The sequence below is a fragment of the Scleropages formosus genome, chromosome 14, assembly GCF_900964775.1.
Source record: "Scleropages formosus chromosome 14, fSclFor1.1, whole genome shotgun sequence".
Lineage (NCBI taxonomy): Eukaryota > Metazoa > Chordata > Actinopteri > Osteoglossiformes > Osteoglossidae > Scleropages > Scleropages formosus.
Window position 1 is genome coordinate 15,252,276 of NC_041819.1, and position 16,816 is coordinate 15,269,091.

General features: G+C 40.3%; 1 protein-coding gene across 1 annotated transcript in view; it reads right to left on the reverse strand.

Moving 5' to 3' along the window:
- tenm1 (teneurin transmembrane protein 1) overlaps positions 1–16,816 on the reverse strand; it is a 143,943-nt gene that overhangs the window by 15,067 nt on the left and 112,060 nt on the right. Inside the window, exons 21-23 of the mRNA XM_029258038.1 lie at positions 7,736–7,890; positions 3,220–3,586; positions 1,010–1,520 (exon numbers count right to left, since the gene is read on the reverse strand). Of these exons, the coding sequence (XP_029113871.1) occupies positions 1,010–1,520; positions 3,220–3,586; positions 7,736–7,890 (1,033 nt within the window). The remainder of the gene's footprint in view (positions 1–1,009; positions 1,521–3,219; positions 3,587–7,735; positions 7,891–16,816) is intronic.

The window sequence follows — 16,816 nt, forward strand, 5'->3', positions numbered from 1 at the left end:
AATTCCTTAATTTATTCATTTATTATCCATTACCCAGCTGTGTAAATGTTTAAACCATTGGAAGTAGTTTAAGATCATAAGACTCCTTGGGGAAAAGCATCAGCTAAAATAACAGCAAATTTGACCAACACTTTTCTTCAAACCAAATTACAGCTTTTACTGCTTTTAGTTATTTACCCAGTTATAAAGAAGAATAATTTTTACTGCATTAATTTAGAGCATGTAGCTTGTTCAAGGGTACTAGAGCAGGAATATGACTTGAACTTGACTCCATCAGATGCAAGCCAGCCGATCTAAACACTGCTGCCCCAAGTGACTCTCAGTTGTTTTAACCACAGCAGTAATCATTAGAGTTTTCATTTTGCAGTCAGGAAAGGAAATACTGACAAAAGCCCAACTCTAACTTCTGAACACAAATGTAGATTAAAAAGTGTCTTTTTTCTCTTTTATGCATCCAGTTTTGAAATCTATCTGAAAAAAAACAAAAAAAATATGAAGCGAGCATTTGTAAGCAAAGGCAGTAGTTAACATAGTGGTTAAGGCTGCAGCTGTGCAAGTAAAAGGCACTCTTGAGCAAGGAACCTATCATGAATTGATTAATTAAAGAACAACCTGCCTGTATCAATGGATGAATCATTGGTCATTATGCAAACCTGAAGTTCTAAGTTACCTCAAACAAAATAAGTGAAATTTTGACTATTCACTATAATGTTCGTAAACGCAAATTAAACTAATATAGTCAAGAATGTCTGATGACTGACTGTCAGACAGCTACATTATGTCTTTTCCTCAAACAAAAATATGGAGGGTACTCACATACTCAGAAGGTACCCACAAGGTTTCAGGAAACAAACCAATAATGAAAACTATGAGTTACCATCAAAGGTATTCAAAATTGGAGTAAGTGTTGCATAATTAAAATAAGCAATCCAAGAATTTAGCTTTTCTCATCAAGACAGCCAAGGATGAAAGCAGATTATTCAGAACTGGTGAAGGAGTAAAGTCTTACTCCAAAACTGTGGTCCAGCCGTTCTCATCACTCTTGGTTGCTAGGAGACCTGTATTGCCATGGTAGGTGATCTGGGCCAGGTCATGCGCAAGGGCGGACACTCTCTTGAGGGCGCCGCTGTTACTGATAGTGAGCCAGTAGACCTGCCCCCCTGGGACCACCAGCCAGAGAGGTGCCCCGTTGGCATCTCGCCGGACGTGAATTGAGTTGCCATTGGCACCGACCACCGTGCTCACGTCCCCTTCGGCTGAGTAGGTGAAGTTGTAGATGTAGTCGCCTGTGATGAGGCTGCGGGTGTGGAGGTGAGTGCCATTGGTGCTGAACACGTAGAGCTCTTGGTCCACAGCTGAGGCAATCTCGTACATGCCGTCGGCACTTGGGTAAGGCCTGTTCCTGTTCACGGCTCGAATGCGGATGTTTCCCAGGTCAGCGATGTATAGGGTGCCGTTAGGAGCCACTGCCAAAGAGGATGGCGCTTTCAGCTTGCCGTCTCTGGCATACCCACCATCTCCTACAGGGAGAAGAGGTGAAGAAACTGTCACTAATCTCAGATCCTCAAGTGACTTCCTGAACTTGCTTTAAGCCTAGAGCACCCCTCTCCTGTAGGTCCCTCAAAGGATCCTTCTATGTAAAATTAATCACTTGTGATCATTCTTCCTTTTGATTTCTGTGAAAGTCTTCTGGACATTCCTGGAATGCAAATGGCCACTGTTTCGGTTCCTATGGCTATGCTAATGTAGCTAAAAGCTAATAGGACACCACAAAACACTTTCTGACAAATAGAAATAGCAGAACCATGGAAATAGGGCATCAAAAAACAAAACAAGTTGTCATAAGAATAATGAAGGGCACACAAAACTCTCCAAAGAGATAATGGTCTTAGATTCTTAAGAAAAAATTTCAGTATATTCTGTCAACACACAGAAATAAACAAAGAGAACTTCCCTTAGATTCTGAGACAGGGGTACATACATACATTTTCAGAACCGCTTGTCCCATACAGGGTCGCGGGGAACCGTAGCCTACCCAGTAACACAGGGCGTAAGGCCAGAGGGGGAGGGGACACACCCAGGACAGGACGCCAGTCCGTCGCAAGGTACCCCAAGCGGGACTCAAACCCCAGATCCACCGGAAAGCAGGACGTGGTCCAACCCACTGTGCCACCGCGCCCAGACAGGGGTACATATACATGTTATTTCCAAAATTCTATTCCAAAAAGAAATCAGCGAGACAAAACAGGCATTTTTTTGGCTTTATATGCAAAGCTTCAAGCGACTTGTTCAGTTCAAACACTAGTCAGACAAAAGTAATTAGTAACTGAATATTTTCTTTTAGTTAGAAATAAATAATTTGAAACCCTTGTTAATTATCTTAAAACATAATCTAACAGTCTATTTTATTTTCTGTATTAAACAGGGGCCAAAATAGTGGAGTATTATGGTATAGTGAGAGGTACAAAGTGGAACACGTCTCCTGACAGGGTAGTCATTTCAGTCTAAAAACACAAGGTGTAGATATGTCCTCTGTGTTAACATTTAAGGAATGTGCCACTGTAATGAAAAGGAGTAATGTCCTATGTGATGGATTTTGTCTGAAATGAGCTTTGAACTAATTTTGAAGCATCTCATGGGGAAACTTGTCCTCCTTTGTCAACACCTTCAAGAGGTCTTCTCTAGAGACCATGTTTAGGCTTCCCTGTGTCAGCTGGAATTGACAGCATTTGCATCAAAAACACTGATGTGATTGGGCAGAATGAAACTTTGCACCATGCTTTTCTTTCTGAATCAGACACCATCTCACATCCCCAGCTCAACATGTGTAGACTTTGCATATTCTTCCCATTTTTCCTGTGCAGCACACTGTGCTGAATTTCAGCGAAACTGCTTCCATGTGAGAGGTCTATAGCAACAGTTCATGCTACCCTTTGGACTATTCTTGATACCAATTTAAACAATAACAACTGAATTGATAAATTGAGCAGAACACACTTAATAACCACAATGACTTACTCAGTCACAGGTAGATAATATTTCTAGGGTAGTGTTGATTTTCAACAGGATTACAAATATTCTAGTGCGGTTTTAGCTGGCCTTTGAACACAAAGGTTCAATACACCTCCTGGGCTCTGGGTTCGGATATGAGTTCAAAACTGGTTCGGTTTGTGTGGGCAGAACTAGTGATCTTCTGCTAGATGAATGGTCTTTACCTACCAGAAAAACAGTCACAGTTAGGGTCAATCTTGCAGTCGCACTCGGTCGGGGCCCCAGCGATAATGGAAATCTCCCCGTTGGTGGTGACCTGCTGGATCCGATTAACCTTCCTCTCGTCGGTCTCAGCAATGTAGAGAATGCCATGGTGGGACACGGCAATAGCCTTTGCAGATTCCAGGGCGGAGTGGGCGGCAGCCTTGCTTAGTAGGTAGTGGTCGATCCCAGGTACCTGGCAGTGGATGGGCCGGCCTGCCACAATCCTCACCTGGTTACTCTCCGACACCTGGATCACAATGTTGTTGTCCAGGATATAAAGGGAATTGTCCATAGGGTTGATGGCAAGGTCTGTGGGCCACTCAAGGCGTACCTGGAGGTCAAACATGCAGTGTTTTTGTGAGTAAGACTTTCACATCTTTCATTTATAATCCACTCTGATTTGAATCAGAAGACAGGTAGACCCACACCTTGGTGTATGAAACCTGGATTTAGGAGAATCAAAATTCAGAAATAAGTATGATTTGTACCTTAAACTACATGAGCTGAAAATCATTTGGTTTTACAAGACTGTGCGGGAAGCACCAGCATGGTGGTGCAGCTATTGATGCCCAGGCCCCACAGCTCCTGTTCACCTGGATGTCATTCTGAGTCTGGCTCAGGCCACATTGAGTTTGCAACTTCTCTTGCCCTGTGTTCGCAACCCAAAGTCATGCCTCGTAAAACTTCTGTGGTTTTTCCATTGTTGCCAAGTGTTGCCCATGCTGCTTACCATATTTAGAAAAATGAACTAAAATGGCGGGTTGTCAGTGTTAGCAGGCTTTTAAAGAAAGAGAACTGCAATGTTAAAGTGCTACAATAATAGTACTGAGGTAAGTTTCCTTTCATATGTTTCCTTTTATATAATTTAGTACATTTAGTCAAAATTATTTTTTTTCACTCTCAACCACATAATTACTTCTCCTCAGTTAAAAGAAGTGTTTTCTGATTTCAGAGAATTTAGTTTAAGAGCAGTTCTCATGACATATTACACTCCTAAACCTTGTTCATGGTCATGCTACATATAGAAACAGTAATTGTGTGTATATCCCATTGTATCCCGTAGCCTTAGGAAAAAAGTCTCTGTTAAAAATGGCCTACACTTTGGGATAAAACTTCTATTTGTCCAGTAATTTTTTTTTTTTTACTGAACGCCTGATGTTTAAGCACATTTTGGCATGGATTTACCTACAGTGTACCCTCCAAAAACAACCACATTGCATTTAAGCAGATGGCTTAAGTTAAGAGGCAGTTAATGCTCTGAAAGTGAGCTTTCTAAATGAATAAGGTTACTGCTATAAAATGAGGCTAATGAGTGAATAAGGAGAGCTCTTCAGCCTGATTAAGCATAAACGAATGCATCTATACTGAACAAGCCTTCAGTCTGCAGTGAGGCCATGCCCTCATCAACCCTCTGCTCTAATCACACTTTCTTCCTCAAAAATTCTACAATCATTAAAAAAAAGTCACATGGCCACTCGTGTGCAGGAAGTGAGCAGGATCTGATACCAGCTATCTGTAAAACACTGCTGGGTCTCAGTGTAAAATTGCAAAATAAAAGCATGCCACTCTTTATGGTTACGGTAAGGGGTAAGATTTTTTTCTAAACGTCATCCAGTGGATACGAACAGGAAGATGGACAGTATGCAGGTAAAGGACACAAATGAAACTCCTACAGTAGAATATCTAAGTGAATCAATGGGTAAAATTATAGGCTTCTTTGAATATGAGTGGTATCTTACAACTCGAAAAACAAACAAAATACAGTATAATAATTATAATAATAATAATAATAAGAAGAAGAAGAAGAAGAAGAAATTTACCAAGCTTTGATGTTCCACAAAAGCACATTGTCAACAAAAACAGAGAGGACATTTATTAAAGCATTATTCTGCAAAAGTTTTAATTTTGGAATGATATCCAGTTTTGTGACACCTGATATCTGATGCCTGATGTTTTCCAAGGAGGGTACGAGTAGACTAAGAGCCATCGAGTCAAACAGAACTTATGGAAGCCATTTGTAAGGTTTTCACCTTATGGGAAGGCAGGAAGAGGTTTATCATTACCTCCTTCTACACATATCTTTGGATTGTGCACACATGGAGAATGTGCAAACTCTGCACTCCCAGAGTTAAATTCAAACTTACACCTGAACCCACATCTCAGCTGATGAAGCGGAGACTTCTCAGCAATGTATAATTACCTCATTTTAATTCTACATTGTTTTTCAAGTTGTTTTTTTGCAGTTTTGAGACTCTTGGAAAAGGGGCAGTTTTCAGAAAGTAATTAGGTCCATATAATGGAGGACACCTGTACTTGGGTTTCTTTTAATTTTATATAGCTAGCAGCCTTGCTGTCCCTGAATGTGTTACAAACACATATGTTAATGATACCGTTGTCTTGTTTTTAGTCTCCACATAATAAATGTTTAAATGCTAGCTAGTATTTTTACCCCTTTATTTTACCCTAATGGCATTTAACAAGATGATAATAAATAACAAATAACGCCTGAATATATTCAAAACTGGAGACAGTTAAAGCATGTTATTCCAGATACCGTGCAAAAAAGCCTTTGTGATGGTTTCCAACTGTTATATTTTTACAACACGTAAATTAAAGTTTACAGACCTGATGTAATACACTTTATTGAGCAGAACTTTTCACTCTTAAGAGAATGAGCTATGGGCTGTAATAAGACTTCTTTTATTTCAAAAAGTCTATTTGCCTGGCTAACCAGAATGAGTTATAAGGCTTTTGTGTATTGAGCTTTCAAATGACACCTGACAGCTGTGGGAGACTGCGTTCTTGTTGTGTCTGCATGCCGATAAACCTGCGTTCTGTGCAGGTAATTGAGTGATTTCTCAAGGGCACCTTGTTGTTGGTACCTGTGTGGCCTCATCCTCTGTCCAGCTCTGCGGCTTTACGCCATGCTTGCGTGCAAATCGAAATTCATCATCGTGGGAGAACTGGAGTAAAACGTGTAATGAAACGCTAACAGTCTGGAGACATTGTATCAGGGCGAGAGAGCCAATTTCTCCCCCCTGTGCCCTTGTTGGAGGTGACACTTGAGGAATAAACAGGCGCCAACCTGGTGCGTACCGGACAGAAGCAGCAGGGCGCTGGTTTATGAAGTGGTACATGTCTTCTACACCATCCTGGACAGTGTGTGAATCACAGATGTGCAGCTACCCTCTGTGTGACACCTCCCCTTCCCGACTTTCAGCAGGTGTGACAGTTGTGGTCATAGAGCTGTAGTGGTTAGAGCTGCTGCCTTAGAGGTCTCAGGTTTGAATACTGTCTCCTGTTGTAGCACCCTTGACCAAGGTACTTACATTGAATTGATACAGTAAAAATTACCCTGCTGTATAAATAGGTAAAATATTGTACGAAGCTTAACAGTGTAAACTGCTTTGGGCAAAAGTGTTGGATAAATAAAAATAAAAAAAAAAAAGTAAATCTGAGTCATTTTACATTCTCCAGACGCCCACTTTTCTGTGTTGGGTCGGCACAGTCTTTCAGCTAGTTGTTTGACATAGTATCAAGCAAACAGGGAGTTGCGCACGAAGCATGAGTGGTTTTGTTACAGCACAAGCAAATTGAGCCAAAATAAAAATAATAAAAAAAAAATACAAGAAAACAACACTTGTTTGGCAGCACCTGCTTATTTGTGAATGTTTCCCATCTATGCACATTCCTTGTTGCCGGGAAATAAATCTTTCGCAGACAGGAAACCGGGGCAGACGGCGTATATAAATCACAGTGCACGGTGCTTTTATGAGGAACACTAACACGCTACCACAGTGAAAGCATGTCCACTGTACACAGGGCCGTAGAACAGGTAGAAAATGGGTCGATGTGGCTGTCCAGAGTACAGGAGAGTGGCTGCAGGGGCAGAGCACGTCCCTCTAAGAATTTGGTCGGCTCAGCACTTTTAACACTTTCTGAGACTACCTGGGAGGCAGATGCTGCATGGGAAAAGGGGCCCGACCATACAAATAATGGCTTCTGGGTCAGAGTGCCTCGTCCTCTGTGTTGCCAGGACATGGAGAATGGTGCTGCTCAAGGGGAACTTCTCTCGCAGCTGAAAAACAGGCCAAGGCGCAGCCAAGGGGCTGTACCCATAGGGAGGGCTCCCGTTTCACTTATTCACATGAAATGATATCATGCCTATATGTCTGTCTGTCTGCGTGTTTCTTATCTAACTTTCCATTTATTTATGTGTTTATATTTGTCTGTCTGTCTTCCTCTCTGTCCATCCATCTGTCCATCTAGTGAAACAGTGGCTCCTTCAAAAGCCCGGGAGGTGAAACGAAACAAGCAAGTACTCTTTTAATTTGCACCTACAATTAAGTCTGAAAACATGGGAGGGGGCATAAACAATATAAGAGAGATTAAATATGTGCAATTCAGTTGAAATCAATTCATAGGCCCTCTGAGCTGAAAGTGGAAACACTGCTCTCTGAAGCAACAGATGGTAATTTACCTGACTGATGTCCATGCGTGCATCACAGCTCAGCGGCTGAGTGGATGTTAGGCCGTTGGAGCCAATGACCGTCATTATCATGCCTTTGTCGTTGATTTTCCGGATCAGGGTTCCATCCACGAAGTACACAAAGCCCTGCTTGTCCACAGCAATTCCTGTTAAGACAGGTGTAATGATTCATATTTTGTTATCTTATATATTTATTGGATTAGCAGTTAAAATCTAAGTTGGCTACATTCTAAAAAAAGACCTTCCAATATACAATTTATATTTTTTGAAAACACAGGGTACAAACTTAAGTATTCCTTATTACTACACATGTTAAAGATACTAAAAAACATGCCATATCAATACTCATATTTAGCTCTGGTCAGTAAAATGAAAACACACTCAGTTTTGCACATATTTACCCTTTGTGTAGATATACACATTTTCAACAGCGTAATTTAATGTGTTATTGTGAACATAGGGTGGTGGACCTATCTCCACAGGACTGTTAGAAAAGAAGTTAGTAAAAGAATAATTTCCATGATAAAGTGTGAAACCATGTATGACGTTCAAAATCTAAAAAGCGTGGGTGGCATTCACTGATAACATCAACAGGAGCAAGGCAGTCATCTGCACCTTTGACTAATTTACAATAAGCAGCAGAATCTCACAGTGTTTATGTCATGAGGTCAGCTGCACACTTTTATCTGATAAAATGAGCTGCGAAAATTAAAAAAGAAAACATCCACTTTAAAATTTCCATAAAAACAAGCGGAACCATTTTGCAGCAAAGAGTTTACGGCATGTGTCTACAAACATGTCTTTCCTTTTATTGACGAAAAAATGAAAAAGGCTGTAAAAAATTTACTCAAAATACAAATTCTTGTAAAATGATGTTTAGTGAACACAAGTGTCAGAGGAGACATACATATAATTAGAAAATACAGATTTCTTCACCTTTTTTTCACTCCAGATCCCTGTGCATTTTACAGTATTATTAAATTGCTCACATGCAATTTACAACTAACTTCAACAACCACTTGCCCTGTGCAGGGTCACGGTGAGCCAGGGTCTATCCCAGAAGCGCAGGGCGCAAAGCTGAAGGGGGGAGGTGAAACACCCAGGACAGGATGTCAGCCAATTGCAGGGTACCCCAAGCAAAGCTTGAACCACAAACCTACCGCACAGTGGCCATCAGCCAAACCTACTGTGCCACTGCACCCCTCGCATGAAATTGACCTCTGGGCAAATATGCGTAATACCTGACTTGTAAACACACAATTCTGAACACTCTGAAATAAATAAAAAAGTAAGTAAGTAAATAAATAAATAAATAGAAAAGCAACAAGTGAAGCATCCCAGGAGACTTCAGCAAATGTAAGAATTTCATACAGGGAAAAGGAAAACTGAACACAAACAAAACCATAAAGGCAGTGTTTTCAGCTTAGCAGGACTAAGTTTTTTAAAGCCATATTCTACCTTTAGAATATTTCAGCAGTGCATGTTTTATCCGCTACAGTAATATGCACATCCCTCGTTCAGACACAAAATTATGGCACATTTCCAAAATGTTGGAATTTGTACCTGTCTATTTTTAATTAATATCCCTGTGGAAGATTTTTTTTTTTTTTTTCTTTTTTTGTGGGCAGTGTTGTAACAGAACCCCCGCAGTCTTGTTTTCAAGCAGGGATCGGTCTTTACACATCGACATGCTGTAGCACAGAATCAACTTAATCTTGCATGTTCTGCACAAGATTGTAAAAACGCAGTAGGGCAATTACATGCATGGCACCAATATGCAAATTCAGATCAGAGGATAGAGCAACAGAGGGAGGTACAGTAAGCTGTACTTATCCCACACATGACTATAGTGTCCCTTCCATCTGTAGCCAACGACAAGATGATTCAGTTAGTATCTGTCCCAGTCCTGGGAAAAAAATGTACAGTTTCCTGAACAAAAAATAGCGTCAAGTGTTTAGAGCGAAGTCCTTAACCAAATTAATAACCTTTTCCATGTAGAACTATTTACAATAACGGTTTAGGACTGATAAATTAGCAGTAAACATGATGGGGCACTTCTGAGGCTGAAAACCAACGACGTTCATGGCAATGCGCAATGAAGAATGACAGCCTTGGGAAACAGCTTGTTTCCATGCAAATATTTTTACATTATTTAAACACCAACACATAAACTGTGATATTTCCATGCATTGTGCAAATCAATAACTATTCCACAAAGTAACATTTATTACGTACGTAACGGCACAGTACATTAACTGCACTGTCGTTAATAATGCATGTAGTGCAACCTGAACAAAACAGCAACAGAGGAGAAAAAGCGAAGACCTAAAGTTAGCATGTACATTTAACCTTGAAAAAGCTATACAATGGATGCTCTTAAATTTTTTATGATGATAGCAAAATCGCCATAGCTGCCCAATTTGTAAAGGTTCTGGGACATTCATGGTCAACATTTTGTAGCCCTTATTAATTCAGTCACTTTCATTCCACTTGACCTGTAGAGGGTCGTGAGGTTTTCAGACTATTTAGCTATCAGTAAACTAGATAAATTCCAGTGTGAAAACAGTGTCTTCTGAATTGCTTGGTGTTTCCATTTACATTGTGCTGGTTTGAGGACACCAGTCTGATGACATGTTCAAACAAGATGATCACTGCTTGCGAAAACTGCCATTGCTGAGTGAAGCCTGGTGTCTTGAATAGCTCCATAAACAAAATGCTGCATATTTCACATTGTGAGGCCAAAGCTGTTACTGAAGCTGCCAGGAGGAATTGCTTTGCCTAAGCCTCAACGTAGGCCTTTAGGGACGGGGCTAGTCCACATGGCCCAACCTGGCTCAGGTGCTCCTCTCCATGACTTAAAAAGCTTTCGAATTTCGAAGAGCTACGATGACCTGAGGTCACCTCTACCTGCTTTGAAAGGGCTTGGTTTTTCAGCGTTGCGAAGAGGGCTGATCCTCACACCCTCAACGCTAGAAGAGTGTGCGTGTTCACGGCTCAGCGCTCCCGCTACCTGAGCGCATACCTCCTTGTTAAAGTGACACTCGTGGCTCCCGTGCTGGTTTCTTGCTGATAATACTGAAGTGAACGTGGCTGGAGCAATGATTGGACGGATAGCTCCCTGGAGGAGGCTTTTAGTGTGTGGCAGCTTGATATCTGAGGCTGGGGGAGGTTACTAATTGGCCTCATATGTCTGAGGTCAAAGCTGTCACCTTGCAGACAGCGGATGCGTTTGATTGCCTGGAACCAAGCTCTGCTTCCAACGTTAAAACCAAACATACCTTGTTGAAATCAGCTTGGGAAGTTAGTCCTGTTCCACAAAATACACTGATTTACAATCTTTTGGTGACCTCAAACTTGCACTGAAATATAGCCTTCTAGATATAGTTATGTAACTTTCAGCTGCAGGGGAGGGAGGCAACCTCAGAATGACTTATCGGTGTATTTAAATCAAACTTTCTTAATTAAATCAGTGGTTTCATTTAAATGGAAAAAGTAATTTTCTGCTCTGACAAACAATGAATTAAACATTTTCAGACATGGACTTATTACAAATTTTTAGAGGCATACACGGAAAAATTTATACATATTTCAACATGCACACAGATCCTAAAACTAGGTTTAATATGCTTAGAAATTATTTCCATAGCATGAAGTGGCCTTCAAAAGATCTTCCCAACATTACAAGGCACAAATAAATGCAGTATATTGTGGTGGCCTTCACTACAGACCAGAAGAAAAAAAACCCTTTAAGATAAAATGGAACATCAAACTAAAATATCATGAGCAATCACTATAAATCAGAATCAAGGAAACAGGAGGGGTGAATGAAACATCAGACCTGCCGAAAAAGAAGGTCTTTCATTCTTACTGTGCTGCAGGGTGCTTTCTCTCTCTCTTCCTTTGCTCATACAGACGCCTGCTGGTGCTGGTCCCATGTCAACCAATCTATCATACCATAATTGCCTATGTGACTTCAACCGTAATTTGGTCAAAAATCTTCTCAGAGCACATAATAACTTGGTGAAACAATGATCAAAGAAGTGAGTGAAACTGGAAAACAATTAATTTGCAGCAGAGAACAAACCTAAAAATAACCAAAGAGAAACATTCGAAAAAAGTACTTTTCATTGATTTATTCATACACGATAAATGTCCTACAATGTCCTATTAGTTATATTGACTGTGTATTGATCCACAGTGTCTCATGTGTCCAACTAAATGTGAAAACCCCCAGGCCTCAATTTGCAGGAAAAAAAACAAAGTAAATAAATACTCTGACACTTAAATAGGTCATCAAGTTATTTGGGAGGTTGTTCTCCACTCTAAATCTATGTATGACAAGAGGGATATTTAAGTCTTTTTGGTGTTAATATTGTATACAGCACCCAACACAGAAATAAACTTTACATTTATTCATTAACTGATGCTTTTCACCAAAGCAACTTACAATGTGAAGCTCTATATAATTATTGACCCATTTATACAGCTGGGTAATTTTGCTGGAGCATTTCAGGGTAAGAACCTTGCTGAAGGGTACTACAGCGCTCGGTGAGATTCAAACCAGCAATATTCAGAGTCACAGGCAACAGCTGTAATAACTGTGCCATCAGATGTCCCAATTTTAATCTGTTAAACAGGCAGGTCCCTTGGGTTGACCTGTGAACATCTCACCTATCATTTCTACATAAGCACCCCAGATGAACAAAGAATTTCAGGTGACAAGCAAACTGAAGGCTAAAATTATGCACACAACAGTACAAAACACTCAATATACCAAACCCTCCGATCCAGAAAATTTTTGGTCCCATGAGTTGAATATGATCTTCATTTGACATCGTGTAACTTGTCCCCACACTGTGGCTATTTCCTCTCCCATAAGCACCGACACTAAACTGCTTAAAACTCTCATTGTGATGAATAGTCAAGCTTCCTGCCCTTCTATTTCCGATAGCAAGATTATAGTTTGACAAAACCGCCGAGCTGCCAACACAATGCAGCATTCCGGGAATGCTGTATCAACAACATTTGTTGATTTGCTTTTACAAAAAAGGCACATGTACAGTATGAGGCTGCATAATGATATGCACTGCTTTCATTGCATTCAAACTGAAGCATGAAAAAAGAAAACAAAAAAAAAAGAAACACAAAAACACGTTCTAACAAAAGACTGGTTGCTGGAGCCTTAGATTCAGAAATCGCCAATTTCTTGTATGTTTTTGGATTCACAAATGCCAATCACAAAGCAAATTTGCAATAAGGAAAACCTATAAATAAAAATCAGGACCTGTATTCAGCTAAACAAAATGAAGCGTGAAGGGAGAGCAAATTGCACAGCATCTGCCAGCGCTGGTCGAGGCCTCCTCTGTCAATCAGGGCCGCTGACAAGCCGATAAAGCAGGCCCGGTGCTTTCTATGACAGTGACTGAGCAGAGTCTAAAGGCCCGCCAGCATCCCTAATTGATTCACTGCCTGATTTAGCAAAAAGAGCGCGAGTGTCATCTTTCATAATCCGGCCGATGCCTCAGGCAGTCTAATGGGAGCAGAACGAGGAAAAAAAGTTAACTTTTCTCAGCCTTGAGTCTGGGGTCAGGGTTTACGTCGCGATATGGGCCACAGGTATTGGCTACAGTTGCTGTGTCTGAGTCAGAAGCCCTGTGTTTGAATCCGGCTACAGTACCCAAGGCCGAAGATCCTACACTAACATACTCCAGTAAAAATCACCCAGCTATGAAAAATGTTCACCCACCTTGGGCTTTCTCACATTTGATTGTTCCAGCATATTCAATAACAAAGCATTGAATTAGGCTGTTTTGACTCTGATCTTCAGGAATCTCTGTGATGTCCAAGTAAAGACACATGTCTACAAATCAATTTTAAATGCATTGCAAATATAAAACACTGAATAACAGCCCGTAAGTACACATCCTCTGCTATGACACACCTAAATCTGCTGGGTTCAAAACAGCCTAATTAAACATATTGTGATTGAATGTTGTAAAACAACAAAATATGGAAATGTATAGGGGTTGAACACTTTTTATCGGTAGGTTCTTTGGATGAAGGTGTTAGTTCAATGAATAAACAATAATACAGAGTGAGCTGGGATTTGGTGGTAATGTCGAATTTTTGAAAAAGTACACATTCACACACCCCAGACTGGAAAACACAGGGATGTGTCTTGAACACACACATTTCCTGTAACATATAAGCCCTGACTGTGATGGATTATTTTTAATGCTGTGTTAATAACTAGAACAATTAGATAAATGACACTGATGGTAATGTGTGGCTTCAGGGAGTCGCAGAGAACCTCATAGCGAGTTGCACATGCATATTCATAGCCTACTTTTACACAAGAGCGGTGGTTTACTTTGAACTAGAAAAGCAGACATTCACTTTGGGCTTTGAGGGCACCAGCAAACCAACACAACAAGACCAATATCATTCAAGTGACCATGTGATTCACGTTCGCGACTTTCTCTTTTCTTTTCTTTTTGATTACATAGAAAAAAACCGTTTATTCCACAATACAGGAATACATAATAGAAAGAGGTTTCTTTTGTGCATTATCTCCAAAAGCTAGGTTGTTCCATATAAAGTCTGTTATAAATCCAAACATTCAGAATGATCAGACACTGCCTCTGATCAATGAGTTTTATAAGCAAGTACAAACTCAACATGACAACTCCCTGCAGAGGAATAAAATTTGTTCTGGTAACAAAATCTGAGATGCTTCATAGCTTTTAGGTCTCAGTTTGAACAGATTTCAAATTTCTCCAAAGGTAAAGAAAAAAAATCAGACATCCATGTTCTGTTTTTTTTTCCTTTGGCAAAATTAAACACATTCTGAACTCACTCATCAATCAGCCAGGCAAAAAACATAACGTGTTTAAACTGGATTTCTTGGGTTTGAATTGAGAGCCTAGATAAATAATGCCGTTTATTCAAGTTACTCAGTGTGCTGGTGGCAGACTGCTAAAAACAATAACACAAAATGATGATTTTACTACTGCTGCGACTTAACGACAAACCAAATCGACCGAGACCTTCTCTTGTTGCCTTAATGCCATACAGCAAAAGTAAATAAGAATAATAAGGCATTACACAAAATCATAACATAACTTTGTCTCAAGCTATCCATGAGACAAAAGAAAAAAAAAAAACACTTTTTTTTATGGTTCTTCAAGGCTGTGAAGAATGAAATACAACACAAACTATCATAAAGTAGCGTGAACAAATGAAACAGGAAATAGAAGATAAATTCAACCTAAATTTCAATGGAGTGACAGTGATTAGCCATGCCTGTTGGCTTTATGGTCTGGGGAGCCATTGTAATTAATGTGTTTTCAATGTTTTATGTGCCGCTACAATACAGTGGGCTTGGAAGAGTGTGTCAGGATATAACATCAATATCAATAAAGTCACACGGCCGCGACTATGGACAGCAGCTGCTGCTGTAATTACACTCGTATCACTGACATGTGTATATGAAACATGGTCACAGTGTCTTTGACCCACACCTAATGGGTCCTAAGCAAATCTTCAAAATCTGAATGATTTCATAGGGACCTGTGTGCTTTTTTATTTGTCTTAAAAAGTGTATGGGCAACAGGCAATGCAGTGGTCAAGCAGTTAGAAGACTCAAGTTTCAATTCCCACTTCTGCTGTACTGCCCTTGATCAAAGCGCTTATTCCCAATAAATACAGTAAAAATTCTCCAGCTGTACAAACAGATAAATTGTTGAAAGTAGCTGAACCTAACAATGCAAAAGGCCTTGGAGAAAAGATCAGTTGAATGAATAAATAATGACGCACAGGGCAGCGAATGTTGTTGCTGGGAAAAACCTTGAGTGGTTATGATTGCTGGTTCAAGACCCCAAGTTGTCCACACTGAATTTGCTCCTGTACCTCCAGTTGCTGAAGACCTAAGAATCACCCCTGCCTCGCCACACACTGACAATGACAGGGGCTTCAGGGCAAACATGGGCTCTGTTTGAAGAGGGAAGAGAGACACCTCTGCGCCACAGCCTGATAAAGGCATTACCCAGCAACCTCTGGGCCCTCGGGATCCTGGGCATCTAGCGGACAAGGGAACCTGCGTGATGCTAACTAAGCTGCTCTCGGCCACATTCGGAGGAGATAAGGGGGGCGAAGAGACAAACGCTAATAATTCCTGGCACTGAAACGAGAAGCCCAGCCCGGCTGAATCCAGCTTCAATTATCTGGCCCCATTGTTCTTGGCCCTATTTGGCCCCTACATGCATTAGCCCCTGAACAGCAGCAGGCGAGAATTTCAATCCCGGAAAAAAAAAGAATGGAGCTCCACTTGAACTTGAAGCTGATGTAATTCAAGGGCAGGGAATTCAGGCATTATCATCGTTGGACAAAGCCTAAGCCCACAAAGTCAACAGCAAAGACATCCTGCAGACAAGTGAAAAATGGAAAAATCATTGCCAGGAAATGCAATACTAATAGAACAAGGCTTTTTTTTTCCTCAACACATCTTTACAGTATGCATAAATAATCACGGCTTCGCTGTGCACTGCTTCCCAAAATAATATTGCACTAATTAAGAACAGGGCCAAGATGGTTAAGGTGTACAATATTTAGCAACAGTTAAAATAATAGAACTGTTGCATAATATTACGTAGTGAGCAATTTTATTCATGTCCAGAAAATCATATCAAAATGAGTCCTGGTCATATGTGAGGTGCACCACACAAAAAAGGAAGGCTGTGCTAGGATTTGTTTTGCAGTAGGATTAATGTCAGTGATATGATAACATCTTCAAACAATATTATGTATATTTTATGTTGTCCTGTCAATAAAATATAAAGCAGCTGAAAAAAGTGAATAACACCCTGCCCAAAAGACTGAATGGCTTAAGAAAAATAAGTTACTTCAATGAAAAAATGTCCAAAGTAGGTTGGGATGTTCAATTCCTATTGTAATCCAGCATTGAATTTAGGTTAAATTGTAACAATTCATCAATCACCCATAAAATATAAAATTTGAAATATTAAAAAAGCTTAAAAAGCTCATTTCTCCCCTCCATTGATGAACAGCAACAAA